Genomic DNA, 24373 nt, shown 5'->3' with positions numbered 1-24373 from the left:
CCCCTCCCCTTCTACATTTATATGCAACAGAAAAAAAGTGGTCAAGTGGGAAGCCAAAAATATGGTATAAGAGCTCTACTGGTAACAAATTCCATAGCTATAACGACATCTCTATCTCAGTCATTCTCAAAGTGGTCCAAATGGTCCAAAGTGGTCTAAATGGTTCAAATGGTCCAAAATGTCCAATCGGAACAAATGGTCCAAAGTGGTCTAAATGTTCCAAAGTTGTCTAAATGGTCCAAAGTGGTCTAAAAGGCTAGAAAGTGAGTAAAATAAGGTCTTCTAGTATCGTCATACCATGTTAGCGAGGACTGGCAGTATGAGGTTGGCGATGGCCACGTTGGAGGTGAACTCTGTGATGAACTGGGTGACGAGCACCACCACCAGCAGCACCAGCGCTGGGTGCAGCCCGTGCAGGCCGTTCAGCGAGGAGCCGATCATGGAGGACAGGCCGGTCGCCTTGCTGCCTTCAGCTAACGCGAAACCACCGCCTGGAATACACATACTATATTATAAATGCGAAAGTTTGAACGCGTGTTTGTTTGTAACTGCTTCGGATCGCGATGAAATTTAGCATAGATGTAAAGGATAGTTTGGAAGAACAAAAAAGATACTTGTTTTTTTTTTAGTTCCACGCGGATGTAGTCGCGGACGTAAGCTAGTAATATAAAAATTATATTTACATTCTAATATAGTAAAGTGTAAATACACACAACTTCGTGGCGTAGGATGTCCGCAATCACAGCATATTTTCGTATAACTCTTTTTTTATTAAAACTTCAACACTTACGAAACGCTTTAGGATATTTCACGCTATTAAACTTAGGTGTTAAATATTGGAAAAAAACCTTCAAGTAGGAAAGGACCATAAATTACAAGCTGACATCAAGGAAGCAAGGTTGCCATGGTTGGATTATTCCCAACCGTCACCCCGCTCTGTAACCACGTGAGAATAAAAAGTTTCATCCGTCCCACCTTTTAGTCACACAATCACCAATTAGGTGACAGATGGAACCGTTATAAAATAAAATAAGTTCCAACCGTCCCCTCGTCGCAAAACGTGGGACGGAAGAAACTTTTTACTCTCACCTGTTCCCACGTGGGGACAGAGCGGGGTGACGGTTGTGAATAATCCCCATTGTATCATATAATAAAATCTTGAATACATACCCAACAAGAAGAGTAGACCCCAGGGTATTTTCTCCTTCAGGATGCCCCACGTCACCACTCCAGAAGACGGCTTTGAGGCTGCTAATTCTTCATCTGAAATTCAGAAATACATTTTTACTATACATTTACTAACATTTCCTCGCGATAATTTGTGCGAAATGAACATTGTGCTATATAGTATACTATCCTTCGCCCGTGACACCGTTCGCGAATTAAAAAACAAAAGTAAACATGTGTTCTTTCAGACTATCCTCTACATATGCCAAATTTCATCGACATCCGTTTAGCAGTTTAGGCTACAAACTCTAACATCCATCCATCTAAACTTTCTCATTTATAATATTAATAAGTAAGATGTTACTGAGTAATAAATCAAATTGTTTTGAGTTATATAAATACATACAAAAATAAAAATCTTTCCACTTTATACTACAGTAGAACCTCGGTAACATTAAAAACCTCTATAACTTCAAAAAATAATACGTTCCCTTCCCATTAGACCCCAAAACCTCTACAACATAGACCCTTGATAACTTAAAATACTTTGTTTCCCTTGGACTTAAACTTGTCGAGGTTCTACTGTATTGGTATATACAACTAATATTACTTACGCAAATGTTTGAATGGATGGATATTTGACAAAACACATCTCTAAAACGATTTAAAGCTTTAGAACAGTCTAGAAAACAGATTACTAACTGAGATTTTTGTTCAATCACGGGCAATAGTTAACAAGTCCTGTCCCACCAAATTGTAAATTGTCTGATAACAATCCAATATGTAAAATATATTACGTCATTTTTAAGCTATCTGAGCCTCTATCAGCCAGTTGTGGGACTCTTAGTGGTCAATTAACAATTATAAGTGCAAATACTTACAGGAGGCAGATGCAGTGAAGAATTTAACAAAATCCATAGACATGGGCAGTATGAACATCAGCACCACAATGAACATTGACGTCACGCCGTCCTTCACCTTCCTGTAACCGGTTATAACCGAAAAATTTAGTCGATATAACCGATATATAAAACATTCGCTTATAGTATAGTAGTAAGCAAAGACTTCTCTACATGTTTTATGATTTATATCATAAGGTAAACGATCAAGCCACTTGAATTCGCCATAACAGCGAAACAATTGCCCTTAGACAACAACGCTGATGCGTTATTTACATTTAATTGACAGAGACGACGAACAGAAAGAGGAAATTTCATTTCTAAGCGTCCCCTCCCCTGTCACATACACTCCCTTTTCTGTAATTCCACTTCGTATCTTTTTACGTTACGTATTTATTTACATTTACACATATATGTATTTTTAACCTAAATGGTTTTCAAGTATAGTTAGTGCAGTGTAAGCCCACTGTTACTCACATGGTGGTGATGACGTCAGCCCAGCCCGGCATGAAGCCAGGCTTGCGGAAGATATACAGGAACACCGCCAGGATGAATAGGAAACCAGATGCCTGGAAACATCGTAATTATAATACCATGCCGAAACTATTTCAAAAATATACTAATATTATAAAAAGGAAAAATGTGTATTTTTTGTATGTATGGTAAATGACTCAAAAACTGCTGCTCCTATATTAAAAATTCTCTTGCCGTTAGAAAGTTAATTTATCAGTAAATATAGGCTATGTTTTTTATTTTTTAACTTCACGTGAGCGCAGTCGCGAGCAACAGTTAGTATAAAAAATACACTCAAATGTCTAAATAACTATTAGATATACAAGTATATTGACACTTTAATTTTTTAAATCAGTCATTTAAAAAAAAACAAGTTTGTAGGACAAAAAAAAATTATGAAAAACAGAATTTTTTTATAGATTTTACTCTATTTTTTCTGATCTGGGATATTAAAAAAAATTAGGAACTTGTAAAGTACTAGCTGTTGCTCGCGACTTCGATTGAATTTAAAAAAATGTATAAAAAATACTCCCAATGTTGCAGTATTTTTTAAGTTATTTCAATACATAGAATAATCCAAAAAAAAACACCATTTTTTATTATTAGTAGAGATGAATGTATTTTCATTCTTTTCCTGGAATATTTAGTTTATTAAGTACTATGAATAAGTTTTTATACCTTTTCATGGAAGGTGATAGGTCCGAGGTTCCTGTACTGCTCCTTGATCACCTTCATCGTGGTAAAGGAACCAGAAGACGCCTTGTTCACGTTCTTTGCAGCCTCGCTTTTTGGTCTACAAAAAAAGTTAATTAAAAAACAAAACCAACACAACGGAATCTACATACGTTATGAATCTTGTCAGTCGGGAAAATGTACAATCAGAGTCTTTCGCGGTGTTCCACTTACAAAAAAAATGTACAAAAAAAATTTTTTTTTGTAAGTAGACGAATTAAAAAATATTTCTTTTTTATTTTATTTATTTAAAATGTTTTCCAATCAGCACAATAACTATATTCCCATTGATTATTCATAGTATCAATGGGTACAAAAAGACTGTAATTTTAAGGTATCCTTGACAAATACCCTAAAAGTACTGTTAGCAATGTAATTACCTTCTTTTGACATACTTTTTATTATTCATAGATTTTTATAATTACAAGTTTGTTTTTATTCTTTTTTTTTTTTTGATAATATTTAAGTTACTTATTAAAGACATCGCTAGGCTGTACATTCTTTTTTTACCCTTTTTATATTATAAATGTTTATTTATTTTCATTTACTGTTTAATATTTAATTCCAACGCTCCTTCCTGTTTTCCATCTTTAGATAAGCAAAATGATTGTTCATTCAGTTTACCTGAACAGCCCCATGAAGGTGACCTGCAGGGAGAGCCACACGAGGAGCTGCATCAGCAGCATGGGCGGCGTGCTGTACGCCATGAACCAGAAGAAGTTCACCGACCCTGAGATCTCGGGGAACTCGCTGCAACACACACATATACCTGTCTCTCTCTTACTTATTCCGTAATCGTGTCACCTTTGTTGCGACACATGTCGTCTCTGTCTTCAATGAGTATGAGAGATGGAACTATGATTTGTGTTTTTATGAGTTTGTTAGTAACTCTGAGATATCAAATTCATTTCTGAACGCTTCCTTCTAATGTATCTGTCTCGCTCTTTCTTTAACTACCCTCTTTCTTTGAATCTGTGTTCGGCTATAAAAGTAACTATTATTACATAATTTTTAAACCGTAATCGAAATCGTTATACATATATCCTATGTTACTCAGAGATAATTTAGCTATCTAATGGTGAAAAAAATTTTTTTATTAAACCTACAGATTTAAAGTTCATCCGTTACATACAAAAACACAAATCTTTCTCCTTCATACATATAGCTTTTGATTGCAGAGAATATTTTTATATTCTTCCAGACTATAGACTACTTCCAGACGATTATAACTGTGCCGAATCCCTATGTGCAAGAGAGGGATAGAGGTCTATTTAAACTTTCGCATTCCGCTGAATTTGCTGAATTAAAGAAAAAAACAAATGCAAGTAGCCTATGTGTTCTTCCAGACTATCCTCTACATCTATGCCAAATTTCATCGTAATCCGTTCAGCAGTTTAGGCTACAAACTCTAACAAACATCCATCCATTTCAACTTTCGCATTTATAATATTAGTATTATTAATAAATTTTCAAGGGAAAATAGTCTTTATTGAGTAATATACATACGAGTCAAATATTCCTTTGAAGGCGGAGTTAGTGGCGGTACCGACGAGCGTGCCGCAGCCGCCCAGCGTGGACGCGTACGCGATGCTTAGGTAGTAACACACCGTTATATCGCTCGGCAGCGGCGCCCTGACACACAATTTTAACTACACTAAAACCATATTTTTTTATATCATAAGGTGGCAAACGAGCAAGCGGCAACCTGAATCCGACAAAATAGCGAAGCGGCCGCTGCCCATAGACATCCGCAATTGCAGATGCGTTGCCGACCCTTATACAATGGAGGAGGAGACGCACATAAAGAGGATATTTCCCCTTCCTATGCATCTCCACCGTCAAATCCACTTCCCTTTCCCATCCTCTCCTTATGAGAAAAGGGTGGTAAAGAGAAAGGGACTTAAATTAGGCCTCCGGCACCACACTCATCAGACGAAACACGGAATTGCTTCCATTTCACGCCTGACTTCTGTGTGGTCGTGGTATTACTGGGGGCGTGCCGGCCCTGCAGTGCTAAAATGTTAAAGCGGGCACTACCACTGTTGAATAAACTCACTAAGGGAGCATTCAAGTGAGAAACTATGATGAGAGCTATATAGTCAAGGTTTATCTGTGCTTGATTTAAGTAAGCAGTTAAGTTAGAAATAATACTAAACTGATGTTACAACCATTAAAAGATTGACATAGGTTTTCATAAAATAAATAAAGTTACATTTAATCTTAACATTTTATTTTAAATAACAGCCTCTAATGTTCTTAGAATTAGATGTATTTGGTTTAGACTCTCTTTGAATCCAAAGAAAAATAATGAATTTTGGTGACACTTAAAAGTTTGTGACAACGAAAGTGTAATGTCTCCCTAAATGCAACTTTAGGGACCACTATATTAAAGAAATGTTGGTAAAAATCATAAGTGCAGCAAATTGCACTGTAATCAATGGATTTATTCCTCTACTTTGATTCTTGCAAGGAAACTTCGCTTTCTTACAAATAACCATAGGTAGCAAGTTCCACAAATAACAAGATAATAAAAACAAGCCAACTACTGGTCAAACTTTTTTCTGTACAAACACATTTTAAAGCATCCTATTGGTTACTGGTTCATCTCAAGTCGAACACCAACAGATTCCCCGACTGTACTTTTTATTAATTCTAACTTACTCTTCTTCTGAATTCCTGTTGTCTGGTTTAATATCTTTGCCATTCTCTGGGAGAGCATTCTTCTTTTTATTCACGTATACATCTCCCAAACCTTGCTGGAATGTTAAAATATTACATTAATACTAGCTTTCGCCCGCGACTCCGTCTGCATGGAAATAAAAAAAACAAATGAGTAGCCTATGTGTTCTTCCAGACTATCCTCTACGTTTATGCCAAATTTCATTGAGATCCATTCAGCTGTTTAGGCTACAAACTCTTACAAACATCCATCTAAACTTTCACATTTATAATATTAGTAAGAAGTAAGAGTATATAGTAATAATTTTATAATATCAGTGGGAATAAACTTAATTTATTTCATTCTAACACAGAAATTAATTAAACAGTTTATTTACGTGGATGGCTACAAAGGTAAAGGAAGACTGAAGAAAGTATGTATGGATTGTGTGAAAGATATGCTTAAGAAAGGAGTGGATTCAGATATGGCTGATAGAGATGTATGGAAGAGCAGCACATACTGTGCCGACCCTCCGTAAGGGATAAGGGCAAATTGATTATAAGATTATTTACCTGTTCCAAGACTTCGAGTATGGCTTCAACAATTGGCACCATCATAGTTGTGGCAGCCGCGTTTGACACCCACATCGATATAAACATAGTCACAAATGTTAGACCAAAGTTTAATCTGAAATTAAACAATTGTTTAAAAAAAAAATAAGTTATCATTACAACTATTAAGAAAAAAAATATTACTTCTTAAGCATTCTTGTCAATAACCTCGTAAACCTCGTAAGTTTCCCTACTAGAACTTTCTAGAAAACTAAAGCACGAGAATATTACCAGTTTCAACACATTCAATGCATTTCCATACATAGAAGTCTCAAAGACTGAAACTGTAAAAAAAAACAAACCTCCTATGCGAACATCCGACCACTTGAACTGTCCAAAGCGCCACTCGCTTCGGCAACTTCGAATGCTGCACCCCAGCAGCTATCATCAGCCCACCCATAAACATCATGTTTGTTTCTTTCATGTACGCTGCACACGTCTTATCAGAGTCCAAGATGCCCATGGTTGGAAACAATACTATCGGTAGCATTGACGTCACGGGTAGCGGTAGTAACTCCAACACCCAATACATAGCCATTATAAGTACTACATACATGCATTTATATGCCTGGAAAGGAAAACAATTTTAGACCGCAATTTCATTAAAATTTCACAGAGTACCCACAGAGCTAACCACTATTGTATATCGTATAATTCGGTAAAGAAAATAACCTATAAAACTACGCCTTCAACTATGTCTATTACGTTACGAGTAAAGCTTTTTACTATCATTAACACAATAGACGTCCAATCTCAACGGCGGCTCAGATACAATTGAGCGATGTTTTACAACTACCTTCAAAATTTACAACTACTTACCCTTGCATTGTCTGATCCAGCATTTAAGATAGGAATTGGTAGCAATATCAATGGTGTTAAAACTACTATTAGAGATTTCCAATATATGGATACGAATAGACTTATCCGTTGCCATAGCGACGCGCTAGATCTACCCCTGGAAAAGAAATATGTGGTGCCGCTGGAAGAGAAAAAATAAAAGAAATTAGTCAACATAATCTGTGTGTAAATTTTTAAAATGGGATTCGAACCTAAGATTACATTGTTGAAGTTGAATTCTAAAAAAATATTTTTATTACGACTTTAGTTATTTATTAATTCACATTTCTGATTAAATTATAATGAATAATAAATTGATATGGTATGGACATGTTATGCGACGAAACGATGGGGGGACATAAACCAGAAAGTGTTTTGTTTTGAATGTGGATGGCTATAAAGAAGAAGACTGAAGAAAGTATGTATGGATTGTGTGAAAGAGGATATGCTTAAGAAGGGAGTGGATTCAGATATGACTGATAGAGATGTATGGAGCAGCACATACTGCCGACCCTCCGTAAGGGATAAGGGCAAGTTGATGATGGTAAATAATTGATATCTAATTTTTTATATTAAATTAATAAAAGCTTAACATTTTTTTTCATGACAAAAGAATTATAAAAATATCCAACCTCATCATTGTATTAACTTTAAAAAAAATAACTGACTACAGAATATGGCCTACTAGAAACTTACAAATGTAATTATTTTAAACGAAATGTTAAAAAATAGACTTAATCTAAAGAAATCATTACTGCTATAATAAAATTATATTAAAAATAACTTGTTTTATAACTATGTGAAACATATGTGCAAAGTAACAAGATGCAAGTAATCAAGTGACAACAAACATGCTTCATTCACATGGTAAGAATAACTTTGACATTAAGCTAAAATAACTTATAATTGCACAGACATCAAATGTACAACTTAATTTGAAATTACTGCTATTTATAACTTAAAATAAATACAAATGCAATATGTATGTAATGGTAAATTTAATTGTTAAAAGCAGACATATTTATAATGTGTGGGCATTGCTAGCTGATGACCTAGGCTAGATCTAGATGGGTACACCATTAACATTGTCTTATTAACAGTAGTTATTACATTTTGATTATAGATTCATTAGGATCAGTGTAGGAGTTGCCGCACACTTCTGGCAGCTGCCCCTGATTACAACCACTAGCATATTTAATTATAAACAATCATACTACTAAAAGTGCATCACATTCTTCAAGCCAATCATAAATGCAGTGTGCATTAAAAAATTTGGTAACCTGTATAATCCCACTGGCAGGCAAAATTTTGAACCCGACTCCTCCATTAAAATAAAAAAGATTAAGAGAATACAGAATAAATAAGAACACCATAATTATGATTTTGAAATATTTTGTGACCCATAAATTACAAAAAACCTTAAGGAACATGGCAACTGTACCAGTGGATCTAGTATTGAGAAAGTTAAGACTAATTTTAAATAGTGATTTTCCTTCTCCCAAATTTTTCCTACATAAAGGTTTACTCTTGAAACTGAAAGTTCTGATTGGTGAGACCTTAGCAGTCATTTAACCTCAGGTGCGCCCATTTTGACCACTTTCATCATAAAAATTAAATGAACTCAAGTATACTTGGATTCTGCCAGAATAAAGAGATACAGCCAGTTTTAATACTTTTTTTTGTAAAAGTCCCACATATAAAAATACTCGAGCAAAACGTCTTACTGAATGTTTTTGTCTTTTTGCGAAAAAAAAATATTCGAGTTCAAAATAATTAAAAAATATTGTTAAGCTTCTATTTTTTTTTTGTTTACAATAAAAATATTATAATATTACCGAGCGTCATCACCAACACCATTTTCTATCGGGGCTGGATTTAAGGTAGACATTTTGATCAAATTTTTCACCCCTTTGATTCAAGTTATTATTTTGATCTTGGCTTATGTCCTCTTCACATTATCATTTATATCTGAAATGGAGAAAAATAAACCGGTAAATAAGCTTTTTAGAAATAATATAATTCTATAAAAGTGTTTATTTTTGTTTGTGCTTTTTAAAATTCAAACAAAACGTTCGTAAAATGACAATGACGGAAACATCTCTTTTCTCATCTCATTTTATTGACATCTCACGTCACAACAGGTACAGGTCAAAGAATATACAACTAAAAGAATTACATTTGGGTGTGTATTTTTACATTTTTACAGATTTTCGCACATTATCCAAAGAAATTAATAATAATGCAGTTATCTTGAAACTGCTCATTCATCGTAAAAAATATTTAATAAATTGATTTGTTTTAAAATTCATCTTATTCACATGTTTGACGTTTACAAAAATTTATTGTTCTACTTTTTAATCTTTGCCGCTAATGTCAGAAATAAAGTGACAAGTCATGTCAAATTCATTTTAATATTGAAAACAATAATAAATAAATAAAAAAAAAACTATTGTTATTACTAACATTGTGTATAGAGTTTCCAATTAAAGTGTATTTTACAAACTAAGTACATCTGTGTTGAAAAATGACTAACAAAGACTCTAAACCGGAGCCGGAGGGTGAGTCAATTTCAGATTGTTTTGTGTCATTTTACACATTTAAAGATAATTCTTTAGTCTTATATGCATTTCTTTACATTAAATGTTGAAATAGGTAATTTTCTTAACCTGTTTTGCATTTTAATATCAATTCCAATCGGAATCGGAGTGCAATCGCACTCTAAAAATTACTTAACCTAAAATTATAAGCGATACCTTCTATCAATAACGTTCAAAGTTTAAGTGATAAGTTATGACGGTACTTTTTATTGTCCTAATAAATTAATTTATCCGTTATATGTGTGTTTGAAACATTTGTAGCATTGAAATATTTTAACGAGCATCAGGTTAGTGAGACTGTTTTTTTCCGGTAGCTAAAGCTCAACCCGTCCGATGTAGGCATAATTATATCAACATTGGCTGAGCCAGCATCTGAAGCGGCTGTACGATTATGCCAGCTCGTTTCTTAGGATCTACTAGCAGCACTATGGGATTGGCATGTCTTTCCCAAAACAAAATATCCCTTTACCTAACTAAGATTAAAAAAAAAGACTGTTTTTCTATTTTTTATATAGGCTTAAAGAGGAAGTACAAGCTCTGTAATCTAACAATGCATTACACCTGTTATCGTGTTTAGAAACCATACAATTGTTATTCTCCGCTATTACTTATCTGTTTTAAAAACAGTTTAATCAAATAGGTATACAGAGCCATTTTTATCTTTGTTTAGTCTTAAATTTAATGAGAATCCACTAGTAGAAAACCAGTAATCATTAATAATTGAACTGTTTTTAGATACCTGTATAATTACTAGATGATTTAGACTTTAAATAAGGGGAGAAAGATAGTTTTGAAATTTAAAAATCCTTGCAGATAAAGTTGTGGGTTAACAGTTGGTTTTATTTAATTAAACTAGAATTTCTTTTCACATTTAAAGACTTTATAAAGTATAATCTTAAAGTAATATGCATACAATAAGTATTGAATAATAATACAAGCAGGAAAACTGATTTGTGTCAACAAGGTCAAGCGGCCATATTGGGTTTTTAATTATTTTTTTTAATGGTATAGTGAAATTAATTTGACTATCTCCTAGATTTAGTACTACATTTATTCACCTTCATGCAATCGTGTCACCTTACATGCAATCCATTAACCTCTTTCTAGGTTTTAAATGTTAAAATAATCATCCATTATTTTTAAATATGTTTGTCCCCTAATTAACATGTAAATTTAAGCTTTTCAGTTAGGATATAAAAGAGTTTACTTCATAAACTGTTATTGCGCGTAATTAAAAAAAAAATTATAACCCATGTCCTTTCAGCATATGTTCTACATCTGTACAAAATTTTAGCATGATTCAAAGTTATTCTAGAGAAACATTGAAATGTTGTTCATTTATTTTAGTAAAATTTTATTGTAACATTGTAAATTGATTTCTAAAACCCTATTATTACGGTTTATTTTCGCCTAATTTGAAATAACTCATTAAACTGCAAAGCTTTGTTTAGTATAGTGTAAGTTTATCTTTATGTGAATATGGTAGAATTGTTCATTCATAACTGTCGTTGCTACAAATTGATGTTCTCAAACATGAGAATATAAAGGATAATGACTTCAAAGGGACCACTGTTAATTGTTTTTGTTACACTTGCATTACATCTTAATGTATAACATCCATGAGCACCGATAGATTATGATCTAATCTAGACTTAAGGACTGTACACAAGATCCATAGGTCGCTGGTTCAGATCCGACTCGAAGGACCACAGACTCTGTTCATTAAATGAAAGCAGAGTTTTATATTTTAGATATTTATTTCTGTTAATGTAATAAATACCACGAAAGTTAGATACAGTCACTATATTAGTTTAGACAAGAAGGCAATGTGTTGGAAAAGGAAGTGAATTAATGTAAGTGTTGCCATGATACAAAAAAATTACCAAGATTGCATAGACAATAAAAAGTACATGTTCATTATTTATTGAACATAGTTAATTTTTTTATTTTTAAGGGTGAGTTGCATCAAATCGCTGGTTATCGTAAAAGTTATAATAGGGTTACAAGTGCAAAAACATATTCTCACAGAGGTTTTATGTGTTTTTCGTTTTTACAATGGAAACATTTAAACCTGAATGTCACTAAAGTGCCAAGTTGGTGTCAAGAATGACATTTACGTAAATTAAAATGTTTGGAAATTCATGTTTCGCCGATTACATTTATGTATCATACGCATGGTATTTTATAGTGACATAAACTTTTTGCCCACGGAGATGGAGAAAATGGCACTCTTGAGAAAATAAACTAGTTTGGGCCATGTTTGAAACTGTATTTACTTTACTACTCAAATATGTAGCGCCAAAAATGAGCCAATAAAATTATACAAATATAAATGCATCTTATTTATTTTCCATAGTATAAATTGTCCTGTCAATGCATATTATAAATTGTCCTTTTATGGAGGACATTTTTTTAAATAAGAGAAAAGGGACAAGCGCTGTTGCTATGGCCTTAGACACTCGAAATTTGTCCAAACTGAATGTTTGGCCAAATTTCGAGTTCCATCTTGGAAATCCATTATTTCCGAGCACGCGAGACTTTATTCTTCTGGATTACGTATAGGATAATAGTAGAGATTTTCTTTTTCCATTACTTTTTCCATTATTTGTACTTTTGAAGATAAGAGCTTGTGACAGTTGACACTACCGAACTGACACTAACCGTAACGCTAACTATAACCGCCCAAAATCGGGCGGTTATGATTAGTGTCAAATATGACGTCATTTTGACCAGCGCAAAACTGGTGTAGCGAAAATCATGAACATCCGCAGACGTAACCATCGGGAATGTGCTGGTTAAGGTTTATAGTTAGTTAATGTAACTCACCCTTAGTAAATTTTAAAGTTATTCCAAATATTACCGTTACAGATAATTTTAACTTTAACGGTAACCGGCGATATGGTGCAACCCACCCTAAGATTGATACTGTAAATGTAAACAACTGACATGTGTATTTACAAGAATTGTGTTGTATCCTAGTATTTTAGAGTAGTTTATATGTATATTTCATTGGATTCTTGGGTAGTGCAATTGCTTTTGGTTTAGCAACACCCATGGTCACATTTTAATTGTTTTAACATTTTTGATAATAGATTTCTCTTATCTACACTATTATAATAAAGCATAAACACACACTTCTTTGTTACCTATGATGTCAGCAATTTAGCATATTTTTGAATCATTCTTTTTGTAATAAAAAGCTCTACACTTAAGTCATGCTTTAGGCTATATATTTTCACGCCATTAAACATAGGGGGTTAATATTTTGGATAAAAACCCTAATGTGGGAAAGAGACCATAAGTTGCTCCCAATATCAAGAATGCAAAATTGCAGTAAGGTAATTGGTATTGACATGTGCAATTGATTATTTGACACATGTAAACAATAAAATAACATTTTCATAAGTTTATGCAGATGAAGTCGTAGGAGAACAGCTAGTTATTTAATAATAATACAGAGCTATAACTGACGCTTTCTTAAGCAATACAAAACATAGTTAATTTTTAACATCTAAGTTCTATTAGTTAAGAAATTTTAATAAACAAATCGATCTTTAACGGATAGTAGCAGTTTGCAGCCTTGATGCTACCTTGAAACCAGATTTCCTGGCATAAAAACAAATTACATTGCCCTTAAAAACAAAAGAAAAACATCGTTACTTTTTCAACTTTACAAAGAATAGTGTGAACTGGAAAAGATGTAAAAAAATTGATTGATTACATAAAGAAAAAAAATTAACTTTTCGTCTTTTTAGTAACATCAGTTAAATATGTCTATGGCAACCATTATTAGTTGCCAACTACTAATGAAAATGTATGTTGATACAATTTTTATAGTATCTACAATAATCCTCTAGTCACGATATAACAAATAAAAAAGTGTTGATATAGAATTTAACGCAAGGTAGTAAATCAAATGTAAAAAAATTCAATAAGCATACATCATCACGCTCTCAATATCCACTGAGGGTCTCGGAGCCTACTCTAAGGGCTAGGCCATAGTCAACCACGCTGGCCCACTGCAAGTTGGTTGACGTCACATATCTTTGAAATCCTCCGCCATCGTGCAGGCTTCATCACCATGTCTACGCTAATATAATTACGCTTTTCAAGGTATAAGGTATATCTGAGCAAAATCCTCCCTTCGTATATATATATGTCCTTGCATTTAAAAATGTGTCTGCACAGTGACTCGCTTGAAGCTAATAGCAAAGATATATGACAACTATCGAGTCTTAAAAACTTTAAATACACAAACTAAACAAAGATTTAATTCCAGTATTCTTTATGCTAATGAGAATTAACATGCACTAAATCTGTCTTTAAAGTCGTGCTAATCGACTCGGAAATGTTACGAGGTTCGTTGCCCTTTTAACAGAGAAATATTTAGTTCATTCATTGCCTTTGTATAGTACAATACGAGTACTTGACCCTTTGTTATTGTCAATTGTTTCAGTTAGATAGAACACATGAATTGATACTCTTGTCTGGGAATCGATATAAGGGACATTCGATGTAGTAATCTATACTAATACTAGCTTTCGCCCTCGACTCTGACTTTGATTTACAAAAGTAAAAGTCACCCATGTATTCGTCTACATCTATACCAAATTCCATTGATATATGTTCAGTATTATAAGCTACAAATATTTATTTATCCATCTAAATGTTCCCATTTATAATATTGCTTGTTTGCATTGAATAAGGTCCGAAACTGCAGTACCTATTGCAAGATTTCCAAATCTAACATGGGCTACGTATATTCTAATATAATAAAGCGTAAACATACACTTCTTTGTGGCGTAAGTCGCAAACAAATGTAACGATTTCGACGCATATTCCAGACGAAAATGCCGACCGGGAAGCAATAAAATTTTTCTTAGGTATGAAGTCCATGATATATAAAGATTTAGAACACCCACATGTTGATGGGTTACGTAAAAATGACGCAAATCCATAGGGGTCATTTAAATAAAGCAGGGGGCGCGCCGCGCTTGCGTCAGAAATCAAATTGAACGAACATCGTAAAGTAATTCAATCTGAAACGATAACTGCCAATACTGAAGGAATTCGACGTTTTAGAAATACCCTATACGTAAACATTTTCGTACGACGAGAGTCAGATATGGAGATAGAATGCTTGGTAGACAAAGGAACATTTTTATTTACAGATCAAATAAATTGGTTAGAAAATCGTCAACTAGCCCTTATCCCTTACGGAAGGTCCGCACAGTAAGTGCTGCTCTTCCATACATCTCTATCAGCCGTTATATCTGAATCCACTCCCTTCGTAAGCATATTCTCTCTCACACAATCCATTCATACTTTCTTCGGTCTTCCTCTACCTTTGTAGCCATTCACATTCAATTTTAACACTTTCTGGTTTACATAGGATAGGGATCCTATTGTCGCATAACATGACATTACCTATAAGAAACATAACCGACTATAAATATGAAGTAAACAAAACGGATGGAAAATTTATAATTTGTTTTCATCGTATTATTTTTGTTATGAATGGAAATAAGCGTGATTCACATGTTCAGAAAATTCTAGAATCTAGATTGATTGTTTACAGAAAACTCATAAATAAGCTCATAACTATGGTTGCAGAGACTGAAGAGCCTAAAATTTATTTATTCAAAAAACGTTACACACGCCAAAAGGCTGTAAAAACTTGTAAGGTTATCGTCTTAACAAGTAATCCGAAGCTAGAAAACCACACTGTACAGTGTTTCAAACAGTAATTTAATTGTTATTTCATTTACCGGTTTTATTTTCTGGATTACCCCTGAACTGTTTGGCGGCATTTATCCTGTTTGTAGTCAAGGTTGCTTCAGTACCAATGACATAATAGTTGCGATGATATTACGTGAGTTATTAAGGAAGGATGTAAGTTGCTTTGGTTATCTTACTTTGCGGTTTCTTGTTGCTTCTTGTATTTGTGATTTTGCCACTTGTTTTAGTTATAAGATACTACCTTTCGCCCGCGACTCCGTCCGAATGGAATTAAAAAAAAAAACAAAAGCGAGTAGCTTATTATAGTAGAAATTTGGTGTTCTATTTAATTGTTGTATAGATGTAAATAGGTAACTGTGTAATTTTAGTAATAAAACTTTATAATATACGCAAATGTAATAGATAATGAAAGTATAACCTTGGACTCGATTGTTTTACGTCAACGAATTTACCTGAAATAATTATTATTTCAATACAAAATGAATTTACGAAACGACTTTGTTATCTATACTTCTATACTAATATTATAAAGAAGAAAGATTTGTATTTTTGTATGTATTGAACTCTGATAACTCCAAAACTATAGGGCAGTTTTCAAAAATTCCATCCCCATTAAAAAGTTACGTTATCAGCAACATAGGCTAAGCTTTTGTAGTGTTTTTATTTCCACGTGGACGAAGTCGCGAGCAACACGTAGTGATATATTATTATTTCTAGACCAGTTTCTGGTAAACTCACACCGAGTATACGAAAATATTACTCTTATCAAGTTGGTATTGTATTTATGTCGAAACCACTAAATTTGATACGCATATTATGTGAATAATATATTTCTTTTGCACAAAATATTCGTTACTGTGGTACACTGGTAGAAGTAGACGTAGAAAGAGATGTATTGCGTGAAAGGTGACATGATCGAGAAGGGAGTGATGACAGATGACGTAAGATAATTGTGGAGGACATCAACCTGTTGTGCCGACCCTACGGGAGTAGGATAAGGAGGTTGATGATGATTTTGCACAATACGGTGTTGTTTTTGCAAAGTATAATTAAAGTAAAAAATCATTATAAGGAGAATATTTTTTACATATTTTAACATCTAAGTAGTCACCTACACCTTTTAGAAGAATTCGGTACATTCTAACTAATTAAATTTAATTGTACCTTTGCTAAAACATTGTTATAGATACACGACCTTAGGTAAAATTTACGATGACAATGTAAATTGTCACTGAAAAAAAATACATTTTTTTTTATAGTTCGACGTAATATTAACACAGTTGGCAACGAATAATCTGTATAACGTCGTATTACATGCCTGAAATAACTCCTTGAGGAATCAAGGTTATTGCGTTCGATTGAAGATCTTAAATAATCCGATATAGTGTTTTATATACGACCCACTTGTGAATGTATCCGTAATTGAAATTACAATAACTGAACACGTGTAAACCTATTATTAATTTGACTAGCAGCAATATACATCAATATTTGTATTAATACTAGCTTTCGCCCGCGACTCCGTCCGCGTGGAGTTCAAAAAAACAAAAGTTAGTAGCCTATGTGTTTTTCCAGACTATCCTCTACGTCTATGCCAAATTTCATCGAGATCCGTTCAGCCGTTTAGGCTACAAACTTTAAGAAACATCCATCCATCCATCCATCTATCCATCTAAACTTTCGCATTTATAATATTAGTAAGATTAGAAAAGCGAAAGTTGAGATGGATGTTTGTTAGAGTTTGTAGCCTAAATGGATGAACGGATCTCGATGCTTGACATAGATGTTGAGGATAGTCTAGAAGAATACATAGGCTACTTACATTTATTTGAACTCGGATGGAGTCACGGGGAAAAGCTAGTGTATTTATATCCTTTACACACCCCAATAATCTTGAATGTTGATGGCAAGGAAGGTAGAAGAAGACTGAAGAAAGTATGTATGAAATGAGAAAGAAGATATTCGTAAAAGAGTGATTTCAGATCTGATTAATGTAGAAAGAGTAGTATACTTTGCCGTCACTCCTTAAGGGAAAGGGTGGAAAAATAAAATAACAACTAACTAATTGCCTTTTAGCAATATGACAAATGCAACGACTATCAAGAAATTAAGAGAGGAAAAAACCAAGTACATTATCGTAGGCAAGAATTAAATATGAAATGAGAATTATTTCCTATTGAAACAAAGTAAAATGCAGCGTTCTATAAAAATCGGTATCTTTGATCACTGACCTCCATAAATAGACAGGTGTGGTATTTTTTGTCTGATTGATTTTCGTCATCGTCATGATGACGGTCGCTGTTTGTGGCGATGACGAGAAATAGATCTAATAATATATGTGAATTTAAATTGGAACGAGGTAATAGCTTTCAATTTGAAGCAAAACCTGTCCATTTATACTGATCAGTGTCTGATTAATTCGATTGCTCTGTTTATGACAAATCTATTAACGGTAGTACGCGATTTCATTGTGTCAAGGTCGCAATGACTTCCTGTGTCGTATCTAGTTGTAACCGGTTATTCTAGATCGCGGTTTCCCGCCAATGGACTAGTAGCCCACTAGGGCTGCCAACTTATAATAAATGTAGACACGAAAACTGGCTGGAAAGAAATGACCCAGTGATTTACCAAATACTACTGTCTTAAGGTGACGAATAGAGAACAAAAAAAATGTGACGTAGTAACTTAACGCCACACATTCTGTAAACTTACTTTTGGCTTAAAGAAGCAAAATGTAAAACTGGATTATTGGCAACCCTAAATACAAGTTGTTTTGTTTTCAACCGTATGTTGTTATAGTTTGCCACGCCTTCTGACGTCATAGGCCACTTCGTCTACTTAATTTGCATGCGACCATTAAATTGTTTTACATTTGTTAGTGTTTGTAGTGGCTATAAAATTTGTCGGAAGAGAATTAAAAAATTATAGCTTTTGCCTTGCAATAAAAAAAAGATAAAGAATACAACTGCATGACTGCATGCTATTACGTTAAAAAGTTACTTTTTTAATCTGCATAAAACATAGTTGATATATTTTTCCAGTCAGTAACATTGTAAAAAGTTATTCGTCCAACCTTCATGGAGATCCGATCGTCTATTTTCACGCGTGTTAAGATAACATTTTTATTAGCATGTCGTAGATTTATTATGCGCGTTTCGAAATCTCCTTTAGGTTTTTTCGATTTTTACATGTAAGTGTTGAGAATATAATGTTGATCTTCAGACACAATAAGTAGGGTTTAACTTCAGTATTAAATCAATCTAAAAACTTTCCAGACGTGTGAAGTTTTGTTTTTAAAACTAAATGGAAAGTATACTAAAGAAGACAGTCTAAATAAAATGTGAGATTCTTACTCAAATGCACCTTCGCACCTGCACCCAGTAATGCTCCTTCGTACAGCTGTCTAAACATTAAATTGATTTGAAATACTACCATAGCTATCAAAACGATTATAACAGCTTGTGTTTTCTTCAAAATATATTCGATTTCTGTTATCTTTTCTAAAGCTTGTCTAAGACTAATCAATATAGGTTTCGTTTAAATTTTTTCGTCTCATTAACTTTTGTGTTTCTAAATATTTATTTATTTTCACCGTCAAAGATATGAGTTGACATCTTGACACTGGACTGGACATTATCTGTGTTTGCATTTGTAATTGTCCCAAAAAATTCATAGAAATCACGAGACCGTCACCTTGTGACTGAGTGCAAATACATAGTAACGTGATATGTGAATTATACTTAACATCATAGTATATTGTACAGTATCTTACAGTAAATACGAATATATGGATGGATGTTTGAAGATCTCCGGAACCACTCAACGAATCTCGATGAAATTTAGTACAGAGAAGAGCATGGGTTACCTGTTTTTTGATTTTTTAATTCCATGCGGAAGCTATCACTGGTACAAACTATAAGTCGTAAATCTCAACGTAAAGGAATATTGTGTCGATCAATCTAAGTTCATGCAGTCTTCCGTCGTAGACAAGCTTGCTTTTTGTTTAAAAATATGTTTGAATATTCTGATCCAATCGTTGTTATATCGAAAATAGTAACATTTTTATCATTAAGTTATATTTTAACCTCAACGTTAGTCATTTTTAAGCGATTCTTTAGTTTTATCTAACAAACACCTTTTAGTGCTACATCTTGAAATGTTTGTTCTGTTTTCTTCAGTATTTTACTTTCTCGTAACTACGATGTTTCAATCTAAAAATGTCGTCCAAGGTTTCCATTCACAAGTATTCCAATATAAAATTGCCCTGACCTCATATATTTTTGGCACATCACCTTTTCCCATGAGTGTGGCGTTTAAAATAAGAATAATTCCTGGAGATATATATCTTGTGCGTCGTTTATTGGAAAATTATGCTAAGGCTTTGGAACTGGTCAATTTCCTACTAACGTTAAAACTGTTGAAGTTTTATTGTACCAGAAAAGATCTGTACGTTCCAGGCTCGGATAATCAACGTAGACTTAAAATGTTTTTTTTATAATCTAAGGTGGCTAACGAGCAAACAGCCACCTGAATCCACCGAATTGGAAAGCGACCGCTGCCCATAAACATCTGCAATTGCAGATGCGTTGCCTACCCTTAATTGACGGAGGAGACGCACATAAAGAGGACATTTCCCCTTCCTATGCGTCTCCTCTACCATCAAATTCACTCTTCCTTTCCATCCATACCTCTTGAGAAAATAGTGGAAAGTAAAAATGGAAAAATGTATTATGCTATCAGTATGAATAGAGTTCAAACATACACCATTCTTACCAATATGGTTTTTTATGTAGTCTACTAGCTTTCGCTCACTAAGTCTAAGTGGAATTAAAAAATTAAAAGCACGAAGCCGATGTGTTTTTCCAGATTATCCTCTATATCTATACCAAATTTTATCGAAATCTGTTCAACCGTTTAAGCTACAAACCCTAACAAACATCCATCCATCAAAACTTTCTCATTTATAATATTAGTATGATTATTTCACGATTTTCGATTCTCTAAGAACAGGGAGACAAGTGCCCCTGGAGATGAATATGACATGTGCTGTCCATAGAATAAATTAGATTTATTAATAGAGGCAGTTTCGCTTTTGTAAATAACTATATCTAAATCTGTACCCAGAAGAGACGTATCTCAGTATATGCCGTGTCTAGAATATTTTAGCATTGTATTATTTTCAATGTTGCATTCGTTTACTTCCTGCATTTACGTTCAATAGCCAATATTAGCAATCGCAGTGACATTCTCTACAGGTTTGTTGTGTCCTTGCTTATGATCTATACCTCTCTTTTCCTTATTAATCTTTTCTTTATTTTATTATCTAAAGTGAAGCTTAAAAGTTCAATGTATTGTACCAATTTATTGACAGCCAGATTTGATTAGTTTATTTCTTTAATAATGAAAGTTGAGGATCGAATACTTTGTAAGGCTTTGAGAAGAGACTGTCTAGCAGTGGGTAGATGATGGTTTTTTTCATGAATACATGACTAAGTATCTTTATTGTTGATATTTAAAATTCGGATAAATATACAAATGTATATACACATTACTGTTCCCGTGCGACTTCATTCGCATGAAATTATAAAAAATTCATTTTATTGTTCACATTTGTCAAATTATCAATAGCAAATGTCAAAATGACATGACATTACAAACCTTGGCAATCTTGCTGCCTTGATGTTTGCAGCAACTTATGGTCTCTTTCCTACATTAGATGAAAATATGTAGCATGATGAAAATGTGTAGTATATGGCGTGAAAATATATAGCCTAAAGCGTGACGTAAGTGTAGGGCTTTTTATTAAAAAAATAATTATTCAAAAATATGCTGTAATTGCTGACAACTTAGGGAACAAAAAAGTGTGTGTTTACGCTTTATTATAATAGTATAGAGTAAAGTTTTATGCACATACGAAACGAAATACAATCGTAAAGTTCATTGACTTTCAAATATAAAATGCAATGCGGTTGCTTTACTTCTGCTCTAATTGCATCGTAATTAATGCGTGTAGAAATATGTGGTCTAGATAATTTACCGTTTATTTTTTTTGTTTAGATAAACAATTTTTACATTTAAAATTTAACACAGAAATCGTTGCAATAATGTTGACCAAAATAATTGAATAACACTGATATTGTAAGTTATTAATACCACTTAAGCTGGATTGCTGGAGTTTCCATTTATTTGATCATTACCTGCGATTAATAAGTTTTAAGTTGACGTAATTCTTAACGTAGTAAAATTTAAGTTACGTATTTGTGTAACACATGAAGTTACCGGACTATAAACTCTAACGAATGGTTAAATGTAGCTGGGAAACCGGGCATTAGTGGTGTTATTTTTTGACATAGTTATAGCATGAACCATAGACAAATAAAAAACTAAGTATTGTATGAATTTGTACAGAACAATCTATGTCACTATGTCTTGTCTTACGGTTGTCTAGTTTGCGACTGACATGTTTGCGAAGGCCTATTCTTTGCCACACACAAACCTTCAAGGCTGACAAGTGATTCATATCTTGACATGGTCGACTGTCAGATAACATATCTTTAAAGCACGCTTTTATTTACAAAATGGTCATTGTTTTTTGGTAGTATTTTGATAATAAATATCGACTTCTAAATACGAAATACTTTTTAAGTAAATTCCTACTTTACATGCATACAATTAAAGTGTCCTAGCAGAGTATAGTGAAAAATCCAAAATAAACGACATCAAAAATTGACACATTTTGTACCACCAATATCGATATCAAATGAAACGGCTTGACAATTTGAATTACATCTTAAATTCAATAAAAACTTATCGTTAAGCAACTGATTTTCTTTTAAAATAGTAAGATAATATTTAAAAATTTATTGCAATGTGGCATGTGGCAATGTGGCAAGGCATTAATTTAATATCAATAGTTTAATATTTTTAATTGTCTGTTAAACGGGATATCCGCCATGATTACACAGTTTATGTCCATTATAAAGTGCTCCATTTAAAACTAACCAATCATATTCATACTAATGTTATAAATGCGAAAGTTTAGATGGAATGTTTGTTAGAGTTTTTTGCCTTAACGGCTGAACGGATATCGATGAAATTGGGCATAGATTTAGAGCAAAGTCTGGAAGAACACATAGGCTACTTTTTATCCCGGGAATAGTTACGGTTCCCGTGGGATTCATTGATTTAGTTTTCTAATGTTTACTCGATCATTCTTCAACGGTTAAACTTATCTTATTGAAATTTGACAGAGATATAAAACAAAGTCTGGAGTACATATAGGATAAGGTTCATCCTCGAGAAATGTCCGGTTCCCGAGGGATACATAGCTTTTTGTTACTTATATAGTTCGTATGTTTTTAATACCACGCGGACGAAGTCGCGGGCAACAGCTAGTATTACAGTATATATAAAAATACAAATCTTTCCTCTTTATAATATTAAGTATTGATTACATCATCACATTAAATCTTAGAGTTATACTGTTTTGAAAGTGAGAACCCACATTAATATTAATACAGTACTTTTACAGGTTTATAATATCTGATCTATAAAGCAAATATGCTAGAAAAGTTCTTTATGTATAGTACCGCTGAGAACCCGATCACAGGAACTTTCCCGTCAATTACCTTTACTGTGGTAACAAATGCGAAGTATCAAGATGTACAAGACCGAGTACAAAGGTAATTGACAAGCGGTAGCGGGTTTAACTGACAATATTTGAATTTTAATTGAATCTTAATTTAATAGGTTTAATTGAATATTTTGCTGCATAATTATAACATGCAGTGCAAACTTTAGTAAACAAATGTTATATGACATAGATTACAGTTTGTATTAGGTTGATAAATTCGTAAAATGGTTAGTTTTATAAAATAATTGTCTATTACAAAAAAAAAGTTGTAAATCCGTCTGAGTGTACAAGAGAACATGATTCTAAAAGTCAGTTTAAAGTAACAAAAATTGTAAATCGCTACCGCTTATGAATTAGTAGGTAGTACGGTAGTGATGTGGGGTTTTCGAACGGATTGAACAATCTATGCAGTTTACAAGTCTGTTGCGCTAACTAGAGAAGCATCATTTTATGTGATTCCCTGTCTTATGACTTCAAAGTAAAATGAACTATAACCCTTCGGAATAAGAGTTCAAATCTATTTGTATCTATTCAATAAATGTAGCGGGGTATTTTTGGAAATCGCATGATGTATTATGACTGCATACTTTGTAAAACTGTGAGGAATTTAGAGATTGCACTTTGTAGATATTACGTATGAATATAAACATTCGTATGAAGGTAATATAAAAATTGCTCTTTATTAAACCGTACAGGACCATGAGATGGCCGATACTAAATATTGTTTTTTTTACATTTGATTTTGGCGCAATAAAGTTTGACATTTCTTTCGTTCAGAAACACATTTTTATTTTGACATTAAATAAAATAAATATCTATTTATTAAAAATTAAATAAATGATAACGATTTTTGTAGAAGGGAAAAGTATTACCCTTGAGCGTGAAAGGGTTAACTCTTAAAAGTTGAATTTAAAGCACATTACAGTGGGCACCGTCGGATTCAGGGAGGGGGTCATGGGGGGTCATGACCCCCCCCCCTGAGCTGG

General features: G+C 33.3%; 2 protein-coding genes across 2 annotated transcripts in view; one reads left to right on the top strand and one right to left on the bottom strand.

Annotated features, from left to right (window-relative positions):
• The window catches only part of LOC106108414 (protein I'm not dead yet), a 35612-nt gene that overhangs the window by 2537 nt on the left and 8702 nt on the right, over window positions 1-24373 (bottom strand). The window contains exons 2-13 of the mRNA XM_013289582.1: window positions 9254-9386; window positions 7401-7560; window positions 6884-7149; window positions 6543-6657; window positions 5973-6067; window positions 4818-4943; window positions 3936-4061; window positions 3258-3372; window positions 2544-2635; window positions 2049-2149; window positions 1171-1263; window positions 298-491 (exon numbers count right to left, since the gene is read on the bottom strand). Of these exons, the coding sequence (XP_013145036.1) occupies window positions 298-491; window positions 1171-1263; window positions 2049-2149; window positions 2544-2635; window positions 3258-3372; window positions 3936-4061; window positions 4818-4943; window positions 5973-6067; window positions 6543-6657; window positions 6884-7149; window positions 7401-7560; window positions 9254-9306 (1536 nt within the window). The 5' untranslated portion in view covers window positions 9307-9386. The remainder of the gene's footprint in view (window positions 1-297; window positions 492-1170; window positions 1264-2048; window positions 2150-2543; window positions 2636-3257; window positions 3373-3935; window positions 4062-4817; window positions 4944-5972; window positions 6068-6542; window positions 6658-6883; window positions 7150-7400; window positions 7561-9253; window positions 9387-24373) is intronic.
• Window positions 9812-24373, top strand: part of LOC106108425 (GPI transamidase component PIG-S) — a 39175-nt gene continuing 24613 nt past the window's right edge. Inside the window, exon 1 of the mRNA XM_013289594.1 lies at window positions 9812-9976. Within this exon, the coding sequence (XP_013145048.1) occupies window positions 9943-9976 (34 nt within the window). The 5' untranslated portion in view covers window positions 9812-9942. The remainder of the gene's footprint in view (window positions 9977-24373) is intronic.

Source organism: Papilio polytes, unplaced genomic scaffold (assembly GCF_000836215.1).
Source record: "Papilio polytes unplaced genomic scaffold, Ppol_1.0 DF824269.1, whole genome shotgun sequence".
NCBI lineage: Eukaryota > Metazoa > Arthropoda > Insecta > Lepidoptera > Papilionidae > Papilio > Papilio polytes.
This window is presented reverse-complemented; position numbering and strand designations above follow the sequence as displayed.